At 48.4% G+C, this 25,637-nt stretch overlaps 1 protein-coding gene across 2 annotated transcripts in view; it reads left to right on the top strand.

Moving 5' to 3' along the window:
• LOC144776241 (putative ferric-chelate reductase 1) overlaps positions 1-25,637 on the top strand; it is a 605,038-nt gene that overhangs the window by 559,683 nt on the left and 19,718 nt on the right. For both annotated transcript variants that reach the window (XM_078659261.1, XM_078659260.1), the window contains exons 14-15: positions 2,573-2,710; positions 2,788-2,819. In XM_078659261.1, the coding sequence (XP_078515387.1) occupies positions 2,573-2,710; positions 2,788-2,819 (170 nt within the window). The remainder of the gene's footprint in view (positions 1-2,572; positions 2,711-2,787; positions 2,820-25,637) is intronic.

Here is a 25,637-nt window from a genome sequence, read left to right as displayed (position 1 = left end):
TCCCTACTACGGACAGCTTTTATCTGTATCAAACCCCTGAAAATCAACAAACCTAGATTGAGAAATTATGTTATGAGTAGAAAAGTGGGTACTATAAACAGTGTTTACTATGGAGAGAGTTTGTGATATTATTTGATTGAATAATTGCACTTGAATGGCTTATTGTTTGACATTGAATATTTAAGTACAGAGTCCACGAGGACTCAACAAGCACAGTGCACAGTGTGCCCTGCTAACCTTGGCGGTCCGCTTTGATTGTTTGTTTTTACAGCACTTGAGAGGCAGCAAGTGTGACGCTGCAGCACCTATCTAAGATTGTTCTCAAATTTATTTGAATTATACAGCTAAGTAAGAGTAGGGAGTGCGCTTCCAACCCACTTTTTCATTTTGCAATAAATTGTCATAGAATATGTCAAGAGTGATGTCATATGTGAGGTCATAAGCATTGCCTGGCGGGGGCGCAAGTTATAGTTAGTGCTATGTTGAGGGTAAGATTGTTTATGTGCAGGAAGGCGTCCCTTCCTGCACATAAACTATCTTTAAATGGCGTTTTGTCACTTCTATGTGTGCTGTTTAATGTAGCACACATACAAGTTACAAAATGTCATTTTTTTAAAAAGATTGTTTATGTGCGGGAAGGGTCTCTTCTCCTGTTTAAGACCAGGTTTCCCAGTTCTTAATTTTGGCGCTATCTCCTGTAAATAGGGGGCAAAGTTAAAATCAATAAGTGTTGCGGTGGAATGCCCAACGCAACACCCATTGCCCTCCCTTTTCACGCTAAGTACAGTGTGAAAGGGTGCCTTATTTACAAGGTAGCATTAAGCCACGTTAAGTGGCTTAATGCTGCCTTGCAAATAAGGTGAAACACATATCGCCACATGTACATTACTAAAAGTGACATTCCTGTGACGATAAGGGCTTGTAAATATGCCCCATTATGTTTCCACTATAACAAGCTCAGGCATAGAGTTTTGATTGTAAGCTTTTCCACAAGTCAACCATCAGACACACAGTCATAAAATTAGAAAGGTATATAAATTTACAGTTGCCTATCAATCAATCAATCGGGGAGTTTTTTAAGCGCACTACTCACCCGTGAGGGTCTCAAGGCGCTCGGTGGGGGGGGGGGAGCAACTCCGTTCAGTCGAGGAGCCAGGACTTGATGGTCTTGCTGAAGATGTGCAGGGTGGGGTCGCTTCTGATGTTGATCGGCAGTTGGTTCCGTTCTTCAACCAGTTCTTGCTCTGCGGATGCGTACGGTTTCAGCGAGGGCGAGGTTGGCGGATTGGAGTTTCAATTTGGGTATGTTGAAGAAGATTCTGTCATTGAGGTATTTGGGTCCGGTGTTGTGGAGTCATTTGTAGGCGTGTGTTAGTATCCTGAAGGTTACTCAACGGGGAGCCAGTGGGGGGTCTTGCAAGTACTGGGTGATGTGTTCATGTCAACGGATGCCGAGGACAAGTCTGGCTGCGGTGTTCTGTACAGTCTGGAGTTTGCAGAGCAGGGCCTTGTTGATCCCGGCAAAATAACATCTCTCCTAAGAAGGCCTAACAAGGATTCTCACAGAGCAAATATTCTTTATCAGAGCTTTGTCACACTAGGTGACCAACACCAAATCCATTCCCAACTGTAGCAATCTGTGAGATTTTATGTGACAAAATATCTATCTGTAGGCCTTAATATAGAGTAATAAAATCCACACTTAAATGCCCATCGACTTTAATATATGATTTTCACAATAAAAATGCCAGACCTACTTGTTTTATCATAACATTTCGTTCTAAACAGATCCGGTCTATAGTTATATTCATTGCCTTTCCACCATAGTCAACTCTGTCCTGTTGCATCAAGTGTAAACTTTGACTCTAGCCAAAAGACGTGCAATAGAGGCAGTCATTTTAGTGGAACCACTCAGATATGGCCAAATCAAGTCCTATAATCAGGGGAACAAACATATGGGGGGAGCCTAATCCCTTCTCTCAGTAGGACTCTGGAAGCTATTTTTATTGATCACAAAAGGCCAGGCGACTGTTGCAGTGTCAAACCAGACCTGAGAATATTTGTAGATTATTGCAACTTTGGGCTCTTAAACAGAACATTCCACTGTAAATTCTAAAGTTAATGACTGCCCTCTTCCCACCTATGATGCTGCCATAGGAAAAAAAAACTCCATAAAGTTTCTAGTTATCTAAGGCACTTTAATATCATTACAAAGTCCTGTGTGCCCCTCAATGTTCAAGATCAGGCATTCATTCTGCTTCTGGCCCAGACAGCTGTATGAATTAACAAAATGATCACAGCTGTGTGGGGGAAGGCCCTTTTATGTGGAAGCACACAACATCTGCGTAATCAAAATGTATATTCAAAACTAAGCACATGTGGGTGGAGCCATATACCCTTTCCTGGTAGTGCCTATTAAAGCCCTTTTTTAGGGTAATACCATAACATCTGGTAATATCTGCACTCTCGTTGCAGACCTAGAAATGATTAAAAAAAGATGGCAAGTGTTGGTGAAATGATTTGAAAAGTAATTGCAAGAATAAGCTTACTTTTATTTTATTTTTCCTTCTAGTGGCAGAGTTGTTTTTAGGCCTGCAATTGATTGACACAACGGCAAATTTATGGCAGGCTAAAGTCTTGGGAGGATTTGTCGGATGGGAAGCGCTAACCATAATTATTCTTGAAGTGAACTTCTATTTGACCCGAAAAGGTAAATTGTAATTAATTTTAGGTATTTTTTTCTGTTGTATGGAATATCAAAATGTTAACTCATTTCATATTTTTCAGGTTCAAGCGCTTATGAAATTGCAGATAAAAAGGTACTGTGTTTTTTGTGCCATTGATGTTCTGTCCCTCATTTCCAGTTTATATATTTTGAATAAATAACTTTTAAAAGAGACTGTCAAGAGGTGATACATAAAATCTGAATTTTTCATCTGTTAACTTTGCACATGTTAATTAAAACAGGCAATGACTAAGCCAGTAGGTCTGGCTTGCCTTTCCAGTTAATAGGCAGACCCATTACATTAGTCAATGCTTATTCAAATAATGAGGCTTAAAATATATATTGTAATTGATTCTTTTACAAATGCAGGATCAAGGAGAAATAGTGAATTTTTCAGGAGTTTCCGCTCAGCTTGTTGCGTGCATGGATTGTAGTTCTTCATACTTAACAATCTTAACTGATACACAGATGATACATTTCCAGTGCATTTGAACCAGCTCTGTCGTTTGTTGCTTTTCTGTTTTTTAAATAACCTTGAAAGACCTTACTGGTGCTGATTCACAAAGATAAATCAACATGTTTATTTAGATCTACTCCTACACCTAGATACAGCTCTCCACTGTTTTGCTATTTACCATTTCCAAGAGGAGATGTACACCAAAGTGTACTTACAAGTGGGGTGGAGATTCCGACAATATAATTAGCAAGTATAAAATTATTACTAGTGACTCCACCTTTTGATGGAAATCTCTGCCATTGGGGTGGATATCTTCCAATGGAAAATCAGACCGAAACACAATACGTTTTTTATTTTATTAAAATATATAATTACAAATATTTTAATATGTAATTTATATATAATATCATTTAAAATGTGTTATTACCCAGAGCTAATTAAATAAAATGTTACAGCATAACAACTCATCAAGCTAAACATATTAAATAAATATAAGGATTTTATGTGTGAATATTCATTATTAAATAATAATTTAAATACAAATTAGCAACAATAAATGTTTTCTTTTAATGCACTTTTAGTGTGCTATGGCATTTACTTCAAGATGTTTTCAGATAGGACAGAGGCGCAAGGTTGCATGCCTCACAGGGAATGGTCTGAAGTACATATAGGGCTGAAGGTACATCCCACCTGCACCTGTTCTTAACAGCACAGCCAGTTACATCTATTAACACATTCATTATTGTAAATCGGAAAAAGGATTTTTGAGCGCATATGCCTCAGTGTTTCGTGGAAGTACCATTTAAGCAGTGATTTGTTGAAAGAAATTGTCTAACGTGGCTAATGGCTTCCTCATGGTCATAAGAAATAGTCATGTTTATTATTACACTGCATCAGAAAGATGTGGCTAGCGGATCGGAGACGAATCTGCAGGTAGCGTATCCACCCAAAACATTGTTACTGAAGGTAAGTACATTTTTTTATGGTGATTACTTCTAGTTGTAGATGTTTTTCTCTCCTGGATCAATACCAAAGCTTTACCCAATGGCAGTGTGTTTGTGGAGGGGGAATGAGCCAAAGGCCTCGCAACATAGATGAACCTATCCCAGGCTTAGTACTAACCTACCAGAGAAAAGACCTGAAGACATAAGTGGCCGAACAATGCAAAAGACATCCCCATGTGATGGTCACGTCATATTAGATAACAGAAGCCTAAACACAATAGGGTATGACTGTGGACAACCGTAACCAGCATTCTAGGGCATAGTCATAGACCTAGACATATTCCTAGGTTGTGAACATAACATGACAAAATGCAAAGGCAGAAGAAGCAAGGCACCCAGAAAGAAGAGACATACCCTGTCAAGAACAATGTCATCAGCAGATGATGCCTAAACAAGTGCCACAATAGGTCTCTATATAACAACTGCAAGACATATAGGAGAACAAGAAGACTATTTCCCCAAAAAAGTAGGCCAGCAGTAGGAAGGAAGAAGAAAAATCTCAGCTTGCGCACAGTCTCTTGTACCAAAACAAAGACTACCCAGGAAAGAACCAGATCTAATCAACAAAAAGGCAGTAACTGCTCCGTTATTCACCAATAGCCTTGCTATAAGGTAGCAACAGAAGAAGAGATCAGACCTCAGAAGAGAACAATAGCGTTTCAACCTCAGGAAAATCGGAAGGCCAAAGAAGTTTTTCATAGAGCTAAAAATAAAATGAAGGAAGTGCTGGTGCAACTGAAACCGGCTGATTGAAGGTGGCCATAGTGTGGGAGACATCTTAATAAGCATAAGTAACAAAACCAGTTATCGGATGCCAAGCCCTGGAAAAACACCCTAAATATGTTACAGTTGGTAGAAGCAGTTGGAATCCCACATGTGGAGCAGAAGCAGTGGGCAGTTCATTTCCAATGATGACGTTCCTTCTGTTTTCAATGAACATTTTTCCAGTTTGGTCACAATAATTTAATGTTTCTTGTACCTTCTGCTAGCTCCCTCTCCCCTATTCATTCATAATAGTCTGCTGTTGTTCATGTAACCAGTTTGTGCTACCACCTCTGGATTACATTAGAATGGAGTTGACAGTATCAATATTCATGATGTTTGATAAGAGTGTGCTACACTTTGCTGATAATGTAATATGACATTTTTACATGGTATGAGATTTAGTAAGATCATGATGAATATGCACTTTCTATTCTGTTCTATGAACACATTTCCTATATTAACCCTTGATTTTGGGGCTGAGCCAGGAGACTTTCTGATGCTTCTAGAAATGCTATAGTCTTTCTGCTGCTCACTTCTGTAATGCTCTTTTTGCCAAGCGCCTTCATGCCATAGCCTTTATGCTGATTCTGTAGTGTAGCTTTTTGCAATAAATCCTTGGCATTTTTTTTCAGTGCACCCTTACTTAATTTACTGTAGTTTGGATGTGTTGGGAAGTGCCTTATGTCGGAAACACATTGCCTCATGAAGTTGATTATTAACTCAGTCTACGATTTATGAAACCATGGGAAAGTTATTGAGGTGTTCGAATTTAGGGGTTCCTTGCATCTACACTACCCACCCCAAAACCATCATGTACGACCTCAGGAAAGCTTATGTGATCTGAAAAGAAAAGGACCACAAACCGTGCCATCTCCCAGAGGACACGGTTGACACCAGCCATCAGACAAGTTGAATTAAAGGAATAAAGAATCAACTCCCAGAGGAGAAGATGTTCTTTCCCGTTGTATCAGCACATCTCTATTCCCTTTCTGCCAAGGCAAACTGAGGAGAAGAGTGCAAAACCCAGCTCATCTTTAAATTCATTCAGGTTCACTATCCAAACTTGTTAGACACTGGTTTAGTGAACTAAAAGGCATGGCTATCAGGAACCAGCCTATAGAGTTGGTCTGCTACCGATAGGTTAGATGGAATCCAAAGCACCTCATTACATGGAATTGGAGTCTCCAAAGAGTAATGAACAGGCTGAAGTATGTCCATCAGTCAGATTGGCTCACCCTCAGTCATTAGAATAAATAACTCTAAAACTTCCATAAAGTCTCATGGAAGGCAGAAATATATTCAAAAGGAAGGCCTTGGAATGAGTACAGGTCTGTCTGAACCACTGTCATAAACCCCTTAAGGCTCCAAACTCAAATCGGAGTACAGGACCTTAGTGTCAATCATGTATTGGCACACCAGGATGGAGCCAGTAGATGATCCTGAGGTACAATCTAAAGGCTAGGGACTCTTGAGTTAACACAACACTGGAAGCAGAGAGGCCTCACTCGGGTCTACCTGATGTCTCTGTTGGGCACAGCAAAAGAAGAAGTAGTCGCAGAAGCAGGGAAGTTAGAGGATCCAATATCTGCACCAACTATGATGCTGTCATGAAGTTGAAGGCAAAATGGCTGGAGTCTGGGGTTGAAAACTGCACGTCAAGATAGTAATTTGTCAGCTGCCCGAAGCAAACTGTCAACATGGTAGGGACCGCTAGCACATGGAAGACAAGGGGCCCAGAAGTCCCTTGGGTTCTGAAAGCACACACATGAGAGATTGAGGGTATCTAGCCAGCAAAGCATAAGTGACTGACAACTTCAGTAGGATTAGTGGCATGTGCTGTGAAAATCAAAAATGGGTTTAGCATCATCGGGGCTTCATGCCAGAACAGAACTAGGCACCAGTGCCAAACCTTGTTCCAACTAAGCAGTAGTTGAATCTGATGTTGACATCAAGGTTGGAGTTGTGAAAAGTCCTGCTGACCAGACAACATGCCTGAGTTCGAAGTGACATTGGATTGGAGGAACACCTATCAAATACACTGACAAAAGGTGCCATGGAAAGAAGACCCCCATGCCAAGGACAAGTCCTTACAGTTCATCCTCCAACCTGGATTCAGAGCGAGATCTGAACGTATGTCTCATCAGCCTGCCAGATAGTAATCCTCTTGAAAAAGGGGCCATTAAACAAAGGCCTACTTACTGTCCCAGGTCAGCCCAGGCACGACTTCATAGCTAAGGACCAACAAATACGTGTAAAAAAAAAAAAGGTTAACAACACTAGGAAATTTTTAAATAATAAGTAAACTTCCAAAGAGAGCACATTGGATTGACATCAAAAGGTGTGACAAAAAGAGAACTGACATCAGCATTGGATTGAACCATGTATGGCTACCTGATGTAACATTTGGAGAGGTACTGGAGTTGAGTCCACGCCATTAGGACCACTTGCTGGCACACTTTTTCTAGATCCAGTCTGGTGCCTGGAAGAGATTCAAGAGATGAAGAACCTGCAAGTAGAAGTATCCATTAGCAACAGATAATATTCTGTCTGCCTACCTACCAATGTCATAAGATAGGGCCCCACCAATTGGTAAACTCGTCCTTTTGACACCCTGGCACCCTTGAAATTGCATTCTCAATTTGCGATTCTCTAATTGAGAATCGCAAATTGAGAATGACTTCCCATTCATTCCTATGGGCCTCTAGGCCCATAGGAATGGATGGGGAGGTATTCCTTAATTGCGAATTGCAATTCGCGATTCGCAATTAAGGAACATGTAGGATTCGCAAAATTATTTGCAAATCCTACATACATAGTATTTTGCGATTCTCAAATTGCGATTCTCTAAAAATCCCTATTTGAATATCGCAAAATGTAACTTTCATACATATGGCCCCAAGTGTTTATGAGAATTATTACAAATGTAGTGTGAACGTTGTCAGGAATACAGGAACTGCGCTTTATTTGTGTTAAGATCTTTTATTACCTAGTATGCATTTGAACTCTGATTGTTTTAGGATATATGGACGTTGCAATATGTTTGTATCAATTGCGATGTATGCACCTGAAACGATATGAAATAAAGTTAGTAAAGTAGAGTTCATGATTCTGCAGTCCCCTACAAAACCCTCAAACTTTTGAGAACTTCTCGTTCCTTCACCACGATTGCTGTCGACCCCTCCTGTCCCCCGCCCTGCCCCCTTTTTTTTTTTTTTTTTTGGTTCAACTGCTTTTATTATTTTTGGACTGCAGTACACTGCTTCGCACGCCTACAACCCGGAGGCCGGCGGCTACCATGCAATCAGCAGAGAGTGATCAGTTGGTTAAACACAGCCTTAAACCGGCATCCCTGAGGCCCGGTGGCGGAAAACGGAGATATGAGAGGAGCAGTTATCAGCCTGCGCAGTAGAATGTGAATTGTATTTCAGGATGTCGTGCAGTAGAACAAAGGTGTGCATTGTAACAGCCCCAAACCCTAAACCTATCCACCCCCCCACCCGTATCCTAGAAACAAAGAAACTATGGTCAGTGAGTTACATCTGTCCCGGCTCAGTTACAGCACCATAGGCGCAGCGTCTGTAAAACACGTCTAGCAGTTATCCCCACATGGCAAGGATCTTAGTCTATGTCTTCATGCCCATCCTGTGGAGCCAGGGGGGTTCGCATAGGTTACCTCTAAATTCGTTCCAGCTGGACCATATATCGCTCCATTTGCGGGGGCAGCCTCTTGTCTCGTAGACAGTCTTTCCTTGCAGCATGCACCAGTCCATGTCGCTTTGCCAATCTCTCAATGTCGGTGGATTAGGGGCTCCCCAAAGTCTTGCTATGTTTCTCTTTGCCACCATCTGCCCAAGTGTCACCCAGACCCTCCCCCTGGACGACAGGTCCGTGGGCTCCCAGATGTTCAGGAGGCATCGTTTGGCCTCAGGGCGGAGTTCTACCTCCAGAACCTCGTGCATACAATGGACCACCCTCCTCCAATATCTTTGCACTTTGGGACACTCCCACAGTATGTGGAAGAAGGTGCCTGTCCCTCCACAACCCCTTCTGCAGAGTCCTTCTCCACCCTTACCCATCGCCACCAGCCTAGTGCAGGAAATGTAGACTCTATGAAGGATTTTTAGTTGGACTAGCCTTAGGCGGGCCGAGATCGCTACCTCCCTGGGCGAGGCTAGTGCGTGAGACCACTCCTCCTCGTCTATCTCCAGCCCGTCTGTAACCCATTTGTCCTTCAGAGGAAGTAAGGTGTCAGGGGGGTTGTTAATTAGTTTTTTATATGTGAGGGAGATGGAGTGTTCTGGGAGGTGGCCATCAAGTAGTCTGTCCTCCAGTGGAGAGGCCTGGGGTAAGGTGGTGTCTGGTGGGATATTCGCTAGTAGGGAATGTCGTACCTGCAGGTATCGGAAGTATTCAGTGCGTGCCATGTCGTACGTGTCTCGTAGGTGCGCGAACGTGTGGATACCCTTCGGCCCCCAGAAGTCTCTAATTTGTGAAATCTCTATCAGGTCCCAGCCGCGGAACCCTTTGGTGCGTCCCAGAGTGCCCAGCTTTTCAGAGGCCCACAGAGGTGTGGACATGGTGAGGACATACGACCACCCCAACTTTTTCTGAGCAATGTGCCAAATTTGAACTGAGTGCTGGGTCGGTCCGGTAAGTTGGTATCTCCCCGGCCTTGAGTAGAGTGCGGCCTCGTAATTCCCTCCAGGGAGTTGCCACCTGTCCATCCCATATCCGGGGTCATCCCCACTGCTGTATGTCCCTTGGTTAATGGCTGAGAGGTGTGCTGCCCAATAGTATTTGCGGATGTCGGGAAGGGCAATCCCACCGTCATACCACCCCAGTGTGAGTTTATGCAGCGCGATCCTGGGCATACCCGCCCATAGGAGTACACGTTGCGCCGCTTCCACCGCCATGAAGTATGAGTTAACCACTATGTCTGGTTAATTCTGTAACGGGTAGAGGAACCTAGGCAGCGCCACCATTTTAAATAGGGCTGCTCGGCCCAGTAACGACAGTGGAAGGTTTTGCCAGGATTTTGCCTCCCGCTGGAGCCGTCTGAGGGGAGGGAGCAGGTTGCGCTCGTATAGCAGGGTCTTGTTAGTGGAGACAAAGACTCCCAGGTATGTGAAGCCGTCCGTTGCCACTGTTAAGGGGCAGGTGGCCGGGAGTCTCGGGGGATCCCCGCGTAACACGTAGAGGTGTGATTTACTCCAGTTTATTCGGAACCCTGAGTTCCGTCCGAAGCTGGTGAGGATGTCGAGCACTGCCAAAATGGATCTACGGGGTCTGGACAGGTACAAGAGGATATCGTCGGCATAAAGGGAAATCTTGTCCTCCCACCCTTCCGTCCAGGCTATACCTTTGAGGTATACGTCCTGCCTTATCCAGGCCGCAAGCGGCTCGAGTGAGAGCGCAAACAGGAGGGGAGAGAGAGGGCAGCCCTGCCGAGTCCCCCTCTCAAGGGTGAAGACATCCGACGCCCTACCATTCACGACCACCTGGGCCAGAGGTTCAGCGTAGAGGAGGCGCACCCAGGATATGAAGTTTGGTCCGAATCCCAGTTTGCGCAGTACTGCGATCATGTATGGCCATTCAAGTGTCGAATGCCATGGTGGCGTCGAGGGAGACCACCACCGCATCTTCTTGCAGCTTATGCCTCTGACCGAGTACCCCATGTAGGCGGCGAATGTTAAGCGCCGTGTTTCGGCGGGGCATGAACCCGGACTGGTCCGGGTGGACCAGGGTAGACAGGACCGGCAGGAGTCTATTTGCGAGTGCTTTGGCCAGGATTTTTGGCTCCGCGTTGATCAACGAGATCGGCCTATATGAGGCACATAGTTCTCTAGGTTTGCCCTCTTTAGGAATCGCCACAATCGTAGCCAAACGCTGCTCTCTGGGCAGGATTCCATTCTCTCTACTTTCGTCAAACATGGGCTTAAGGTGTTTGCTGAGGGCGTCCGGTTGTAGTTTGTAGAGCTCTATTGGGAGGCCATTCGGCCCCAGGGCCTTGCCTGGGTGTAGGTCTATAATTGCGCGTTGCAGTTCTGAGAGAGCGAGCGGGCTCTCAAGGGATTCCCGTTCCGTCTCTGACAGGCAGGGCATCTGGATGTCCGCCAGGAGGGCCATCGAGTCCTCCTCCGGACGGTCCAATACCCGGCTGTATACTTGCCGGTAGTGGCGTGCAAATTCTGCCACTATCTCCCGGGGTTCTGTTACCATCGTCCCCGCGGCCGTCAGGATTTCGGGGACTACTCTGGTGGCCTGTTGCTTTTTATCAAGCCACGCTATTAATTTCCCGGCCTTGTCGCCCTGGTCGTAGATCCTGCCATTGTGTGTCTGGCTGCCTTCTGAGCGTCCTGCGTGACTAGTTCCTTGTATTCAGCCGTTTTGAGCCTGAGTCTATGGTGTGCAGCAGGTGCTCTAGTTGCACTCGCCTCCTTTTCTAGGGTTGCCAGGTCTGCTTCCACCGTAGTGACCTGGCGCTCTTTCTCCCTCCGTTTCCCGGCTATAGTCGACAGTGCTTCCCCCCTGATTATTGTTTTAAAGGCCTCCCAGAGGATGACCGGGGAGTCCACTGAACCTGCATTACTGTCGAAGTAGTGAGTAATTGATTTAGTGAGCGCCTTCCTATTTTCTTCTGATTTAAGGTGCCACGCGCTGATGGGCGCGATACAGCCCTCTCGCCGAGTCCCAAACGTGAAGTGAGCGATAACTGGTGAATGGTCAGATATGCCACATGGTAGGTGTGCTGCGTCGTGTATCGTCATGTCTTGGTGTAGTAGGGTGAGGATGTGATCAAGTCTGGAGAATGTGCCATGGGGACCGGAGAAGAAGGTACATTGTCTACCCGTCGGGTGTAGCAGCCGCCAAACGTCAGTGAGCCCGAAGGCTTCTAGGAAGGTGGATAGCCATTGCTGCCCTTGTGGTGTGTCTCTAGGTGGATGCCTGTCTAAAGTGCCCGACACTACAGCATTGTAGTCCCCTCCCAGCACGAGGCGACCATCAGGGAGAGAAAGCAGCACTTTGCCCAGGTCAGCGTATGCTTGGGTTTGGAGGCCTGGCGGGATGTATACTGAGAGCAGGTTGAGGTGGTGCCCTTCCCACCTGCCGGACACCACTGCAAAGCGGCCCTGTGGGTCTCACTCAGTGTTTGTTATATGAATAGGAAGTGATCGGCGTATCAAGATCCCCACCCCCCTGGAGCCTGATGTGAAGCCCGCATGAACTACAAGGGTGTACCCCAACCTGTTAAGGGCTTGACACGTGTTTCCCAGGAGGTGTGTTTCCTGCAGCAGTACTACGTCCGGTTGGTGCCTTCTAATGAACTGTAAGACTATGGTGCGCTTGAGTCTGTCTCCTAGCCCGTTTACGTTCCAGCTCAGGATCTTGAGGTTTTTTTCCCATCGCCTAGCCATAACCGTGACTGTGTGAGGTAAACTGTAGCTGCCTTCCGGCGTATGGGTCGAGTCTGACAGTAGAAACTACACATGACCGTAAAACATACCCACCCCTCCCCCCTCCCCCCACTTGCCTTCCCAACATCCGTATGTGAAGCAAACAAAACAATTGTATGTGGACCAGTGTCTTAGTCCCCATCCCGGCTCGTAGAACCCCCCCCCACATTGAACTAGCCCCCCACCCTGCCCCCTGCTCTGTAGGCTCCAAACTACTCACAACCCCAATTAGCAGAGCGCCTGTCGCCCCAACCCCACCCCGGAGAGAGTAAACCACTTCCCCCCCGAGGAACTCTGGTAGTAGGCATGTGTGCCAGTCCCAACTCCAGCCGCCATTCCCGTGTCCCCAACATTTAGGTCCCTTAAGTCTATGGAAACGTGGCGATCAGCCCAATATCACAATAGTCATGGGTGAGTGTGTCTGCACCCCAAATCACTGAAAGGAGTCTTACCGCTGTGGACGCAAGCGCAGTTGTGGCCAATTGGCGCGCTCTTGCTGTTCGGTGTCTCACCGCGCTGCGTTGTCCTGTGGGGAGTCCCAGCGAGGACTGGTGGACCTGGAACGCCATGACCTTTGGCTCTGTTTGTCTCCTGCGGATTTCCCAGCCGCCGATCCAGGGGAAGGGGCGCCAGGTTCTCTCCAGACGTCCCGATTCTGCGTTGCCGGTGCCTCCGGTGCCTGCTCGTCGAGCCATTCCTGGATTGCCTCCGGCGAGGTGAAGAAGCGGGATTTGCCTCCAAATATTATCTTGAGTTTCGCGGGGAAGAACATCATGTATTTGATGCCTCGCTCTCTGAGTGCTGCCTTCACACCCATGAACGAGCGGCGTTCCTGCTGGACCTGCAAGGTGAAGTCGGGGAAGAATCTGATGGTGGTCCCCTCATACTGCAGGTCTCCCTGTTGTCTGGCCGCTTGAAGGATGGCATCCCGGTCTCGGTAGTTTAGGATTTTTGCAATGAGCGTGCGTGGCGGGGCACCTGGTTTGGGCTTGGGGAGCAGGGCTCGGTGGGCCTTCTCGATGGTGAAAAACTTCGAGAGCCTCTTTGGCCGAAGGTGGTGCAGGATTAAGTCTTCCAAGAACAGCTCCGCACTGTGCTTCTCCGAATCTTCCGGCACACCTACGACGCGTATGTTACTGCGCCGGGCTCTCTCTTCCTGGTCCTCGAGTCTCAGAGCCATTAGACGGTGCTGGTGGACGAGTTCATTTACCCGGCCTTCCAGTTGTTTCGAGGAGGCCTGGAGCGTCGCAATGTCAGTTTCGTTGGTCTTGGACCTTTCGGTGGTCTTGCCAAGGTCAGTACGCAGTAGATTGACTTCAATCGTAACCTTGTCCATTTTTGATTTGAGAGTGGTGCCGAGCGTCTGTATTGCGGCCATTATCGACGTCAGTGAGGGTTCAGTTGCGTCCGTGGTACTTACCCCCTTCGCACCCGACTGCGTGGGGCCGGTAGCCACCGCGTATTTATCTAGCTTGTTTGTTTGGGTCGGGAATCCCGTTTTGGGCCTCATTGTAGATCTGGGCACTCGCTCCTGCGAGCCCCGAAGCCCAGGCCAACAGTTGGCGGTGGTCACCTCCGTTCCCGGCAGGAGTGCAACGCGGCCGCCAAGGGAGGCCTCCGGTCGTGCAAGAAGCTGGCTTCTGTTCCGGTGGACCCCACAGCCCAAGCCAGCAGCGGACGGCCGGCCCACTCGTTCCCACGCGGCGATTGAGCTTGTGCCGCCCAGGTAGGCCTCGGAGCGGGCGGGAGTCCGTGTCCCGCAGGTAGTCTAGGATTTCACTGGGGCCCTGGGTCCTTAACGGTCCGCAGTCCGGCCAGGCCCCGCGCGGTTACCCCCGGAGCGGCCCGCAGTTGCTGTAGGTTAATAGTCCTCCCTCAGAGGCCGGCACTGTGTGTAGGAGCCCAGCCGTGAGTTATGTTGGAGGGCCCCCCCCTCGCAGCGTCCGGTGCTGCGTGGCCCCCTCCGGTAGCCCAGCTCTCACCTCCGGAATGTGCTCGAGGGTGCAGCGTGTGGTCCTCCGTCCCTCGGCAGCGAGCAGCGCTGTAGGCCCGGGTATTTTCGGCACCTTCGCCGGTCTCTCCGCCCCTCCTCACTGGCAGTATGTGGGATCCTAGCTCGACCCAGCGGCACCCAGCTCGGAGCCGCCTCCCGCCGAAATTCTGGAAGTTCGGCCCGACTCCGGCCGCCGAGGCGTAGGCCGCAAGCCGGGGCCTCAATTTTAGGGCAGCTCCGGCCGCTCTCCCGGGTCCGGCCGTACGACGAGCGCAGCGGCGTTTCGCACCTGCAGGGAGTACGCTCTCCTTTCCAAGAGCGGATCAGCTGCGGTTCTGGTCAGGGGGCCGGTGCGCTTGTCTGAGGGCGCTCCGGCCAGGATTTAGGGCGGATTTGTGCGGGGACAGCAGTCGTCCCGGCGGAGGTCTGGTACTAGGCGGCCATCTTCGTTGGCGCCTGGACACGCCCCCCTCCGCCCTGCCCCCTTGATGAATTTCCCACCCTCTTCATCGTCTTGGCTCGCCTCCCCGAAGCCCTCTGTTTTTTAAAAATGATTTACATGTTGTTTACATGTTGAAGGTTACCAGAGCCCTTCGCATTTTTCTAGACAGGGAATTCACTGCCTGATAGCACTCTCTTTCACGCTGCACCGTTCACTCACTGTCCCACAGTAAATGTTTGACTGGTTTCACATCTGAGCAGCAGAAAGTCTGCATTGTGAAGAGGGAGACAATGAAGCCTCGACTTTTTTTCTTCTGTGCTGAAAATAAACCTGTTTCTAATGATTGGGGATCCTAGGAGGTGAACACCAATGTTTTTTCGCCTAGTGTGGCCTTTTTTCCCCCCTTGGAAATGTGTGTGGCCATTGTTGTGGGTAGGCCTGGGTGGAAAACTACGCTACGCTCACCTAGTTTGCGCAACTACGTGCTAAGCGAATTGCACGTAGCACAGTGCAAAAACGCGTAGCGTAGTGGACATTTTTTGCTTGCTCGCTGTCCTCAACGTCAAGTTAGTGGCCGCGAGTGAGCAAAATGACATCCCGGCGAGACTTTTTCCTCATTTGCGATCAGTAACATCAAGTTGCCGATTGCAAGCGTGAAAAATAAACCTCCCGGCGAGTTTCTCAATGCGGGGAGGTCCGGTTTCTCATTGCGAGTGGTCGTGTATGCTCACGACCCCTCGCGATGAGAAACTACCAGTCTGCGTTGAGAAAACTGCCGCTTGAGTACAAATCTACTCGAGCGGCAGAAAACGACAGCTTGCACTGTGCAAGATGCCAATTTGCAATGATTGCACAGTGAGGACAAGCATTCGGCACTGTGCAATCATTGCGAACAGCATTTCCCTACCGCATTACGCAGGTCGCGTAGTGCTATGCGTAGCTGCGTAGTGCGAAGTGCACTTCACGTAGCTATGCGTAGCCCTACTATGCGAACTACGCCCAGGGTTAGTTATGGGCATATATCCCACTGGGACACTTCTCTCTCACATTTCCTTTCCTTGCTGAATTCGGAGGTAATATTGGAATGGAAAACTGTGGTAATAGTCTGCCTATCAAATGACTACATTGTTAAATTCAGCCCATTGTTCTAGGATGTGAACAGCATTTGTATGCAGCCCTACGCTTGCCCCCCACATCCACTCAGGCATTCACCGAAAGATTCAAACACTGTTACTCAGAATCAGGCACAAATGCTCACACACTTGCACCCACAGGCACGCACTTCCAAACACACACTATCAAAGTCAGACTGCCAGAAGTCTCTCTCCCTTACACACACACTCTGCCATGTGCACAATCTGATACAGATTCTACAGACTCACACTGACACACTCAAAACACAATGACATGCACTCACACACACAACACGCTAAAAAGTGATCTTAAAACACATACACTTCCATTTACACAATCAGCACATACTGCTATGTAGTCTGTAAAAAAAACATTGACAAACCAATAGATTTCGCATATTAAAACCTATAGGCTTTTCCGTTGCTTGTTTTGCTGCCCGTGGTTGTCACTGGTGATGATGGGACATGGGGACAGGGGGTCAGGACATTTAGCGACGCCAATAAAGTCTTAAAGGGCACACATATGCAAACAGGGAAGCACATATCCAAACACACTTCTCAGGGAGACAGACTGAGCTCAGTGTTCCGAATTTCATCTGTGAAAAGTTAACATTCAAATGAAGCTTCACTCTACCCTCTTACACTCAGCCCCAGAGCCCTGCCATTGGCTTCTAAAAGGGAAAGTGGGGGCGTGGCCAAGATGGCGGCAGAGTAGCACCGTTTCTGTGGAGCTCAGCTTGCCGAGGCCGATTTAAAGCATCTACAGGCGACCTCGTGTCCTTGGTCGGGACCGTCTGGGACCCTGGGCTGAGCAACACATCAGGGGTGCGGTGGGCCAGTGAGCGGACCCTGTCCTTTGCGGCGATTGGCTGCAGCACCCGTGGCATGTACTGTCACAGAAAGGAGCGCATCGAGGTCTCGCCGCCAGTAGAGACGGCCCCGGCTAAGGCGGACATGTCACCTCACTGCCCAAGGCAGCTCGGATGTCCTGCAGGCTGTGGAGGGCAGAGGGGTGAGAACAGAGGCCCGGAAAATCTGCCGCCCCATATTTATGGTGTGAGAGCCTGCCCTGGGCCTGAGGTTGGAGACCAAAAGGTGGCCATTTTGCATGTGGCCTAGAGCGGAGGCCAGGTGGCGCCGTCGCGGTCCCTGCTGAAACCCCGCCTGGGCCAATAGCGACGGGGGGCTTTATGGATCTTGACCCGGACTGTTGTGGTCGGCGGCGGTGCTTGCAGCGGGCACAGGGTGGAAGTACGCTCCTTAAGGAGGCCTATATTGGGTGAATACACGGCCTGCTTCGCCCGTAGCCTCACAGGCCTGAGATGAGAGGTGAGAGAGGGGTGGACCGGAGCCGAATCCTCCACGTGGCTGGAATACTTGGCGGGAGGCGGAGGTCCAGCGCATCACAGACCACAGACCCGACTCCACGGGGATCTGCATGGGAGCACCTTGGAACTTTGCGATTTGGCCACCCTCCGTCGCTTTGGGGTTGAGGACCCCAGTTGGGCGTAGAGAGGAACTAGCGTCCACACATTGGTGAGCACATTCTAAGGCTATCGTTGGAGGTGCCCTAAGCCAGTAGTGTGACTGGATGAGTAGGGGTTGGGCAATAGAGGCAGTCGACACCTACGTTACTGAGGCTTACCGGCTCCCAAGCAATTTGGACCGACATTTGCGTGAGTGGTGGCTGGCGGAGGCCCTTCCCCTGCTCCTGGTGTTACACAGTTCGGGATGGACCGGCAGATGCTTTGGCCACCCCTTGAGCCCGGAGAGACACTATGAATAGGGATCCCTCCATTAAAGATCTGCTCCAGAAAACGGGCGGGAAAAAGCCTAATGTTCCAGATCGTGACCCGGAGGCCGGTCAGGCGGCGGACCCCATCACAAAGGAATTTATGGAACAGCTCTTCAGTTCCCTTCAAGAGGACTTTGCCAGCCTCCGTCAGGAAATGGCCTCTGATGTCCAGCATCTATGGGCGGAGCTAGGTGAAATTGGGGACAGAATAGACACCCTGGAATGCAACGGAAACAGGCGAAAGGATGAGCTTACACTTCAGGCTAGGGAACTCATTGATCTCCGTGAAACGATGAACTGTTCCTCAAGCAGGAAGACCTAGAAAGTCGCTCGAGGCACTCTAATATTCGCATTAAGGACGTTCCACTCCTGGCGGATGGAGGCAAACTGGAAGAGTGGGCCCTCCGTCTCTTTAAACACATGGTCCTGGAGTTGTGCGACATGGAAGTCATGCTGGACTGCACACATCGGGCGGGGCGGTCGGTCTCCAGTCCCGGCCAACCCCAGGACATCCTGACCTCCCTGCATTCCTTCCGTCAGAAGGAACTTATCACGGCCGCCACGAGGGATCATTCGACGGTGGACTTCGAAGGCCTCCAAATGGGAGTCTTCCAGGATCTTTCGCCTCTTACCCTGCTGAGGCGCAGGGAGCTGCCGCCCGTCACCTCTCTCCTCCATGAGCAGGGAATCCAGAATCGTTGGGGGCACCCCTTCCGCCTACCCGTCGTATGGAACAACGGGACGCATGGGGTGCGGTCTGTGCAGGAGGCGAAGACCATATTTGGCGACTCTCTAGTGGTGCCGGAAGATGCGGAGGAAGTGACCAGAGTACCTGCGACCAGGAGGCAGTCGTGCACAGGCAGGAGATGGGGCCATAGGGGTAGCATTCAGGCGAATCCCTCAGAGGAAGAACTTCAACAGGAACAAATCGCCCTGATCAACCAGTTGCTGGGCCAGGAAACCCATGGGTATTGAGGCCGACGAAGATCCCTGATCGTTGATGCCCGGGGTCTTGGCACTGCCACACTGGGGATGGTGCCAGTGACTTGCAACATCGGTCTTGGTGGTGTAGCCCCAACATCTGGTTGGAGATGAACGACTGCCGGACACATGGACCCCTGCACAAGAGTGTGACCTGTTCTGTTGCGACATAACTGTTGTTCCTTTGTTATCCTCTTACTCTTCCTCAGCTGTTCTCCTCTTTCTGTTTTCTCTGGTTCTCTTTCTTCACACACGTGAGATCTGCAGCTACTTCATGGTCAGGTAGGGAGCGTCTATGACTCTGGTGGTTGGGGGTGGGAGTTGTGCATGGGGTAGATGTGAGCGTCAGATGGGGGAGGTGGTGGCAGTTGGGTTCCTAAGGGTGTGCAGCTTGGGCACCTTCCCGGCTCCCCTAACTGCTGGATACACTGTAGGCCTTGCTCGGCTCCTGGGATCTATCTATAAACACGCACAGGGAGTCGACCTCATCAGACTAGGTGCCACTGCGCGGCGCTGTGTGGGGGATGGAGGTGTTTGGATGGGATTCTGGTGGTGCAGCGAGGGATGGGGGAGCGAGTATTCAGTCATCCTTGGTTTCTCTTGTTTGATGGCTGGACTGGAGTACAATTGCTCTTTCTCATATTGACTCATGACCCGTCTTAATGTAGTTATCTTGAGCTTCAATGTAAGGGGCCTCAATTCACTGGCGAAGAGGCAAGCACTCTTAACTTGCTGAGAGATGCAAAGTGTAATATTTGTCTTTCACAGGAGACTCACCTTATGCGGGCGGACTGTCGGAGACTTCGATCTAGATGGTTTGACCGAAAGTTCTTCTCCTCGCTATTCTTCAGTGGTTGAGCGAAGCCGGTCTTATGGATGCCTGGTGCCACCGCTTCCCCTCCGCGTGGGAATATACTTTCCTCTCCGCGGTGCATCAAACGTACGCCCACATAAATCTCTTTTGGACTCCGCCCAGGGTCACGGCATGTTTCGACGACGTCTCGGCGGCTTTCTCGGAACATTCCCCAATAGTCTTAAAGCTGATTCTTCCGTGGGGCTCTCCGGAAGACATTCCTGCCATCTAAACCGCACCCTACTCACATATGATACCAATGTCACCAAACTGCGGGATGCCATTAAAACACATTTGGAACTGAATGACTGGGGAGCGGTTGAGGTGGACACGCTCTGGGATGCCATAAAGCGGTCATCCACAGGCGCTGTATTGCGATTGTGGTGAGTCGCAACAAGGATCGTAGGGTGAAGAAAGGGGAGTTGGAGGCTCAGATTCGGGAATTGGAGGGGGTTCACCGCCGTACTGGGGCAATTCAGACACAACACCTCCTTGCGCAAGCGAGGAAGCAATTACGGGCCCTAGATATGGATCGCGTAGAATATGCATTGCTCTGCACAAAACAAGGCCGGGAAACTCTTGGTGCATGCCCTTCGAGCCGAAACGGTGGCACGTCGGGCCATGGAAATTACGAACGCTTGCGAGCGGACCAGGACATTGCGTCTGAATTAGAGGCCTTTTATAAGGCATTATATTCAGCTCAAAGCCTGGACCCCATTGCAGCTGAAGACTACACGCAGTCGGCACCAGTGGCTCTGCTGCTGGACTCTATTGCGTCCAATTTGGAGGCGGACATCAGCCCGGAGGAAGTTCTATGGGCTTTTCAGGGACTTCCAGTTGGCAAGGCCCCTGGTGAAGATGGCTTCCTGGTGGACTTTTATAAAGACTTCTCGTCTGACCTTGCCCCTCTCCTGGCACCACGGGGAGACTTACCCCCTCGATGAACATGGCTGAAATGGTGGTCATACCCAAACCTGGGAAGGACACCCGTGAGTGTGCTTAATACCTTCCCATTTCCCTGCTTAATGTAGATCTAAAAAATTTCACTGCCATCTTGGCGGCTCATCTCGCCCCGCATATGTAAGACATGGTGGACCCGGACCAATCGGAGTTTAATCCGGATCACAACTGTGGGGATGGAACACGATGGTTGTGCCACTTATTAGATCGGAACAATGCACCCAAATCCCGGCAATACTCTTATCGGTGGATGCCGAGATGGCATTTGACCGGGTCCTTTGGCCCTACTCACATTAGGTCCTGTGTCGATTTGGCCTCTGGGAACGGTTCCGGCAATGGGTGAACTGTGTTTACCAGGGGCCGCAAGCCCGGATTACGGTCAATGGAGTGGTCTCCCAGCCCTTCCCGATTAGGCGTGGCACAAGGCAGGGGTATCTGCTATCCCCTCTCCTATTTGCGCTCTACATGGAGCCGTTTGCGGAGCAGATTCGCCAGCTTCCCGCGGTCAATGGGATTCGAATGGGGGATAGGGAGCACAGGATTTCACTGTACGGGGACGACATGCTCCTTTTCCTGTCCAATCCGCAGTCATCTCTCCCCAAACCCCCTGCTGACGGAGATTGCTGCCTTCAGCGCTGTATCGGGGTTAAAAATTATTTTGCAGAAATCTCAAGCATTGAGTCTCATGCTCCCGGCGGCAGACCGCCTCCACCTGTCACAACTCTTTCCATTCTCTCCTGGGCAGCCAGTGACATTACGTATCTGGGGCTCTGGATTTTCTCGACCACTGCGAAGACGGCACAGGTGAATTACTTGGAAGCGCTGACTAAAACCCGCAATGATCTGAACACCTGGAAGAGGCATGCTCTTTCATGGCTGGGTAAGATAGCAGCCGTTAAAATGAAAATCTTACTGTGTTTGCTCTACATCATGCAGACGCTTCCCTTGTGTTCATCATCCATGGTATTGGTCCAAATGCAACAACTCATTAATGGCTTCATTTGGGGTGGGAAGAAGCCATGCATGGCTCCACACCTCCCGTATCTGCGACAGAAAGACGGAGGCCTGGGGATCCCTCACTTGGGTCGATACTATGAAGCGACGCAACTGCGCTGGATGGTGGAATGGTACCAGCTGGAGTCCAAAAAGCACCGGTGCTTTATGGATCTGGTGTGTAGCGGGGATGCACATCTGGCAAGTTCCTTGGCTCCCGCTGCGACACCGTCCTCTGGGTGCGTATCTCTCGCTGGTTCTGCGTACGACCATGATGGTATGGGATAAAGTACAGGAGAGATGTCAGCTCTCTACGACTATCTCACCCTTGACTCCCTTCATTGGGAACCCGGACTTCCCCCCCCCCGGCTCTCACCGGGTCTGCCTACTTAAAATGGCAGGAGGCCAACCTTAAACGTATCGGCGATCTTTTTGATTTACAAGGCATAATCGATATCCCCCAGCTAAGAGCCCATTATGGGATTCACATGGAGGCTTACTGGCAGTACCTGGCGCTTCGTCACTGGGTCACGCAATTTCAGATCCGCCCACATGCAGGCCGTCTCCTTACGAAATTTGAGATCTGGTTCATCACCCGCTCCTCAAACAAGCGTCTCTTGTCGGACATCTATAACTTTCTCAGCAGGCTTAGGAACCACTCGAAGTCCCCAGAGCAGCGTAGGTGGGTTTCGGAGCTGGATAGAGAATTTCCCACAAAAGAATGGTTGGACATTGTGCACTGAGCCCGAGCCTCATCAGGGAAGGAAATGCTCCTTAAAATCACACACTATTGGTACTATACCCCGGCTCAGGTTGCGAAGTGGAAGCCTCTCAGCAGCGGCCTTTACTGGCGCAACTGCGTGCAAGTGGGCACCTTGTCTCATATACTCTGGCACTGCCCAAGATACAGCCCTTCTGGGACTCCATACTACATCTAGTCGACCAGATGTATCAAACAGAGCTCCCTAGACTCCCCAGCTACATTTTGTTTGGACTCCCAAACCCCCTTTAATACTCTCTTTGCTCCTGTAGAGCTAGGGTGATCACTTTAGCACTGGGAGCTGCCAAGCAAGTCCTTCTGGCGAAGTGGGGCACAGATACTATCCCGTCCAAGCTGGACTCGCTACACAGACTGTGGTAGATGATCAGAAGGGAACGTATTACTGCTGGAATTAATCGCACTCTCCCTAAGTTTGACAAAACCTGGAGGTCTACTGTGGAGTACCTCTCCTCCGAATTTGTCAAGTTTACATGCCCCCAATACCTTAGGGTCCTGCGGTTCCCCACATCTCCCCTAGCGGCCCCTCCCTCTTCCTCGTTGAGACCTCATCCCTGACTCCCTATCAGACCCTATCTTGAGCAGTGGGTGGATTTCTGTCTCTCCTTTATTCAGCTGATCTCACACTAATCTTTGTATCATTCTCCTCTTCTTTGATTCTTCCTCTGTCTCTCTCCTTTCCTTCCTCTTGAGTTTGCTTTGATAAAACTTGACACAATGTTCCCCGCCAGCCAGTGGTTGTTGGTGGGCGTAGTGTTATCATTTCTAACAAAATGTAATAAAATGATTTAAACCATAAAAGGGACAAGTAAGGATTATAAAACTCTCCAATTAACTTGAACCTGATTTAACTACTAAATATGTTATTACTTGCTTTCTTGAAGGGCATGCAGAGAAGGTATCTATATTTTGGTTTAAACTGACTCTCCTTGTTTTATTTAAAGGATATGTGATTCTATTGGAGGGCAGAGGTTCACAAAATCATATACTGGTATAGGTTCACAATCAGAGTAGTGTCTGTACGCTTTGTGTGTGGCTGTAAAAGGTGTACAGCTGAATTGTTTTTAATGAAAATGCCTATGTCCTACCATATCCTGGGCACCTGATCATTGCTTCTATTAAAGCTTGTGTAAATGTTTTACTGAGCCACATTAGAAACATATCACCAATCACATGTGCACTTTAAGTTGTCCATTAACAGTTGAAAAGTAGAGCCACCTGTCTTCGCAAGGCTCCTACAGCAGATTTAAAGATATGAATATTAAAAATAATGCAATTTGATTTCGAAATGTAATTTTGCGAGTTGAGTGTTGATGTCCTGAAGCGGTCTAGTTTTTTTCACTCTATGTATTAATTATTAAAATATGAACCTACTCTGGATATGGTGAATTTTATTTCAGCCATCAATAGCTTCCGAAACAGATGACATCAGCAATGATGTAATTTGAGTATAATTAGTGGTCATTAATGAAGTTGATGGAGCAGGGATATCTACAGCATCAGTTTTTTAGGGAAATCATCAAACAATATCCCCCAATGGTAATATGGAGCTTTGATAGTCGACTTGAGGTATTGGGACGGGGCTAACATCGAAAGTACATTTCAATCTCTGTGAAACAAATGTGGCTTCACAAGGATTGCATAGAACTACTTAGGGTCAACCATAAAGGTTTATTTTAAATGATTAATCCAGTCATTATATATGCAAAGCAAAAAGGTACATCAATACAATGTTCCAGTCATCTGGATCGTAATAAAATAAAATATAAAATAGTAACTGCCACAATGTAAAAGAAGCTGGGTACCTAATCAGGGTTTTCATAAAGAAACGTTCCCTTTATATTCTAAGCATTTGCAAAAGAATGGGACTTCTAAAGGGGAAGCATAGAAGGTGTCAGCATGGTTTCGATCTTCAGTAGAAGTTTGAGGCGCAAGAAAGAGTGCTGAGCATGACGCTTTCTACTCAAGTAACGCTAGGAGGAGACTGATATCTGTTCTCTTCCAAAGATAAGATGTTGTCTGCCTAATTAACTATGAAACGACAATTAAAATGACGACTGAAAGCTCCAGAACATCCATATTTCGTTTCCACCACTGGGAACCAATCGCATTGGAAGAGGGACAGCATACTCCTTACCGTCCCATCCTCACAAAATTAGCTGCACATCTGTTGTCCTGGAGTGTTGCATCTTCTTGGTATGCCGGGTACAGAAACTCTTTTTACCGTCACATCTGTTGGCAGTTTTCCCTTCCCAGGCCTCACTATCAATCTAGTACAGAACAATAAGCCTTTCTCTAGCTAACGAAGAACACGATAATACACCTGCAGAGGAGAGGAAACAGCATACGGGCACATTTTTTGCTCGAGAATCAAAATGGATGCATGTTACACCATTGTAAATCAATGGCAAGCAAATAAACAATATTAAATGTGAATGCAGTTCCACTAGTTATTGTTCAACCTAATACAGCTATACTTAAACTCTTATTGATTAACCTGATTATTATACTACCATTCTATTCATATGTAGCACACACAGGTAAATGAAATTAAACACACGTTGAATATAGATGGTGTATAATGGTGTATAAATGCATTTAAAGGATGTATATAGGGTGGAGCTATAATTATGCTGCTTCAATGGCATTTAACATGTCATGAGCAATGTAATTTGTAAAGTCATAAGCAGTGCATGACCTGGGCTCAAGTTATAGTTAGTTCGCTAATCTATAACTGGCAAATGTCAGTAATTTTTTGGTTTTTAGCATTTGTTCTTATCTTATTTCCTTATCTAAGTATAACATCACAATAACTTTTTTCAGTCAATTTCTATGTTTTTTAATAATAATCAAGGTTGAACCTACATCCAATTGCCTCGGGCAGCCTGCAGCCACCCCCCAGCTGCTCTCTGCCTTCAGCGATCTACAGCAGGGGATTGTGGCAGGGCCTGGCCCCCGGCCTGGTGTTGTGCCCTAACCCCATGGGCACAAAACCCTTCCCCTTGTGCACAATGTTTGTTCTGCGCTCAAACCCCACTGCGTATAGCCTTTGGCCGAGTGCAGTAAGGGGTTGGAGCTATAACCTTGACTCCATCCAGGCTCTCCACCCAACCTACATTCCCCTGTGGCTGACAAACTCCTGCTGCGCATGGCTGCCTAACTCACTGTAGTCTTCCAATTCCCACTGTAAACAACTTATACCTGTAAAATGGTGGTTGTCTGTAGGGTCTGTGACCACAGGTTAGGAATGGGGATCTCTAGTCGGCAATGGTTTGCACCTTTGTCCAAGTAGGGACCCTTCTTC

This window comes from Lissotriton helveticus, chromosome 1_1 (genome assembly GCF_964261635.1).
Source record: "Lissotriton helveticus chromosome 1_1, aLisHel1.1, whole genome shotgun sequence".
Taxonomy (NCBI): Eukaryota; Metazoa; Chordata; class Amphibia; order Caudata; family Salamandridae; genus Lissotriton; species Lissotriton helveticus.
This window is presented reverse-complemented; position numbering and strand designations above follow the sequence as displayed.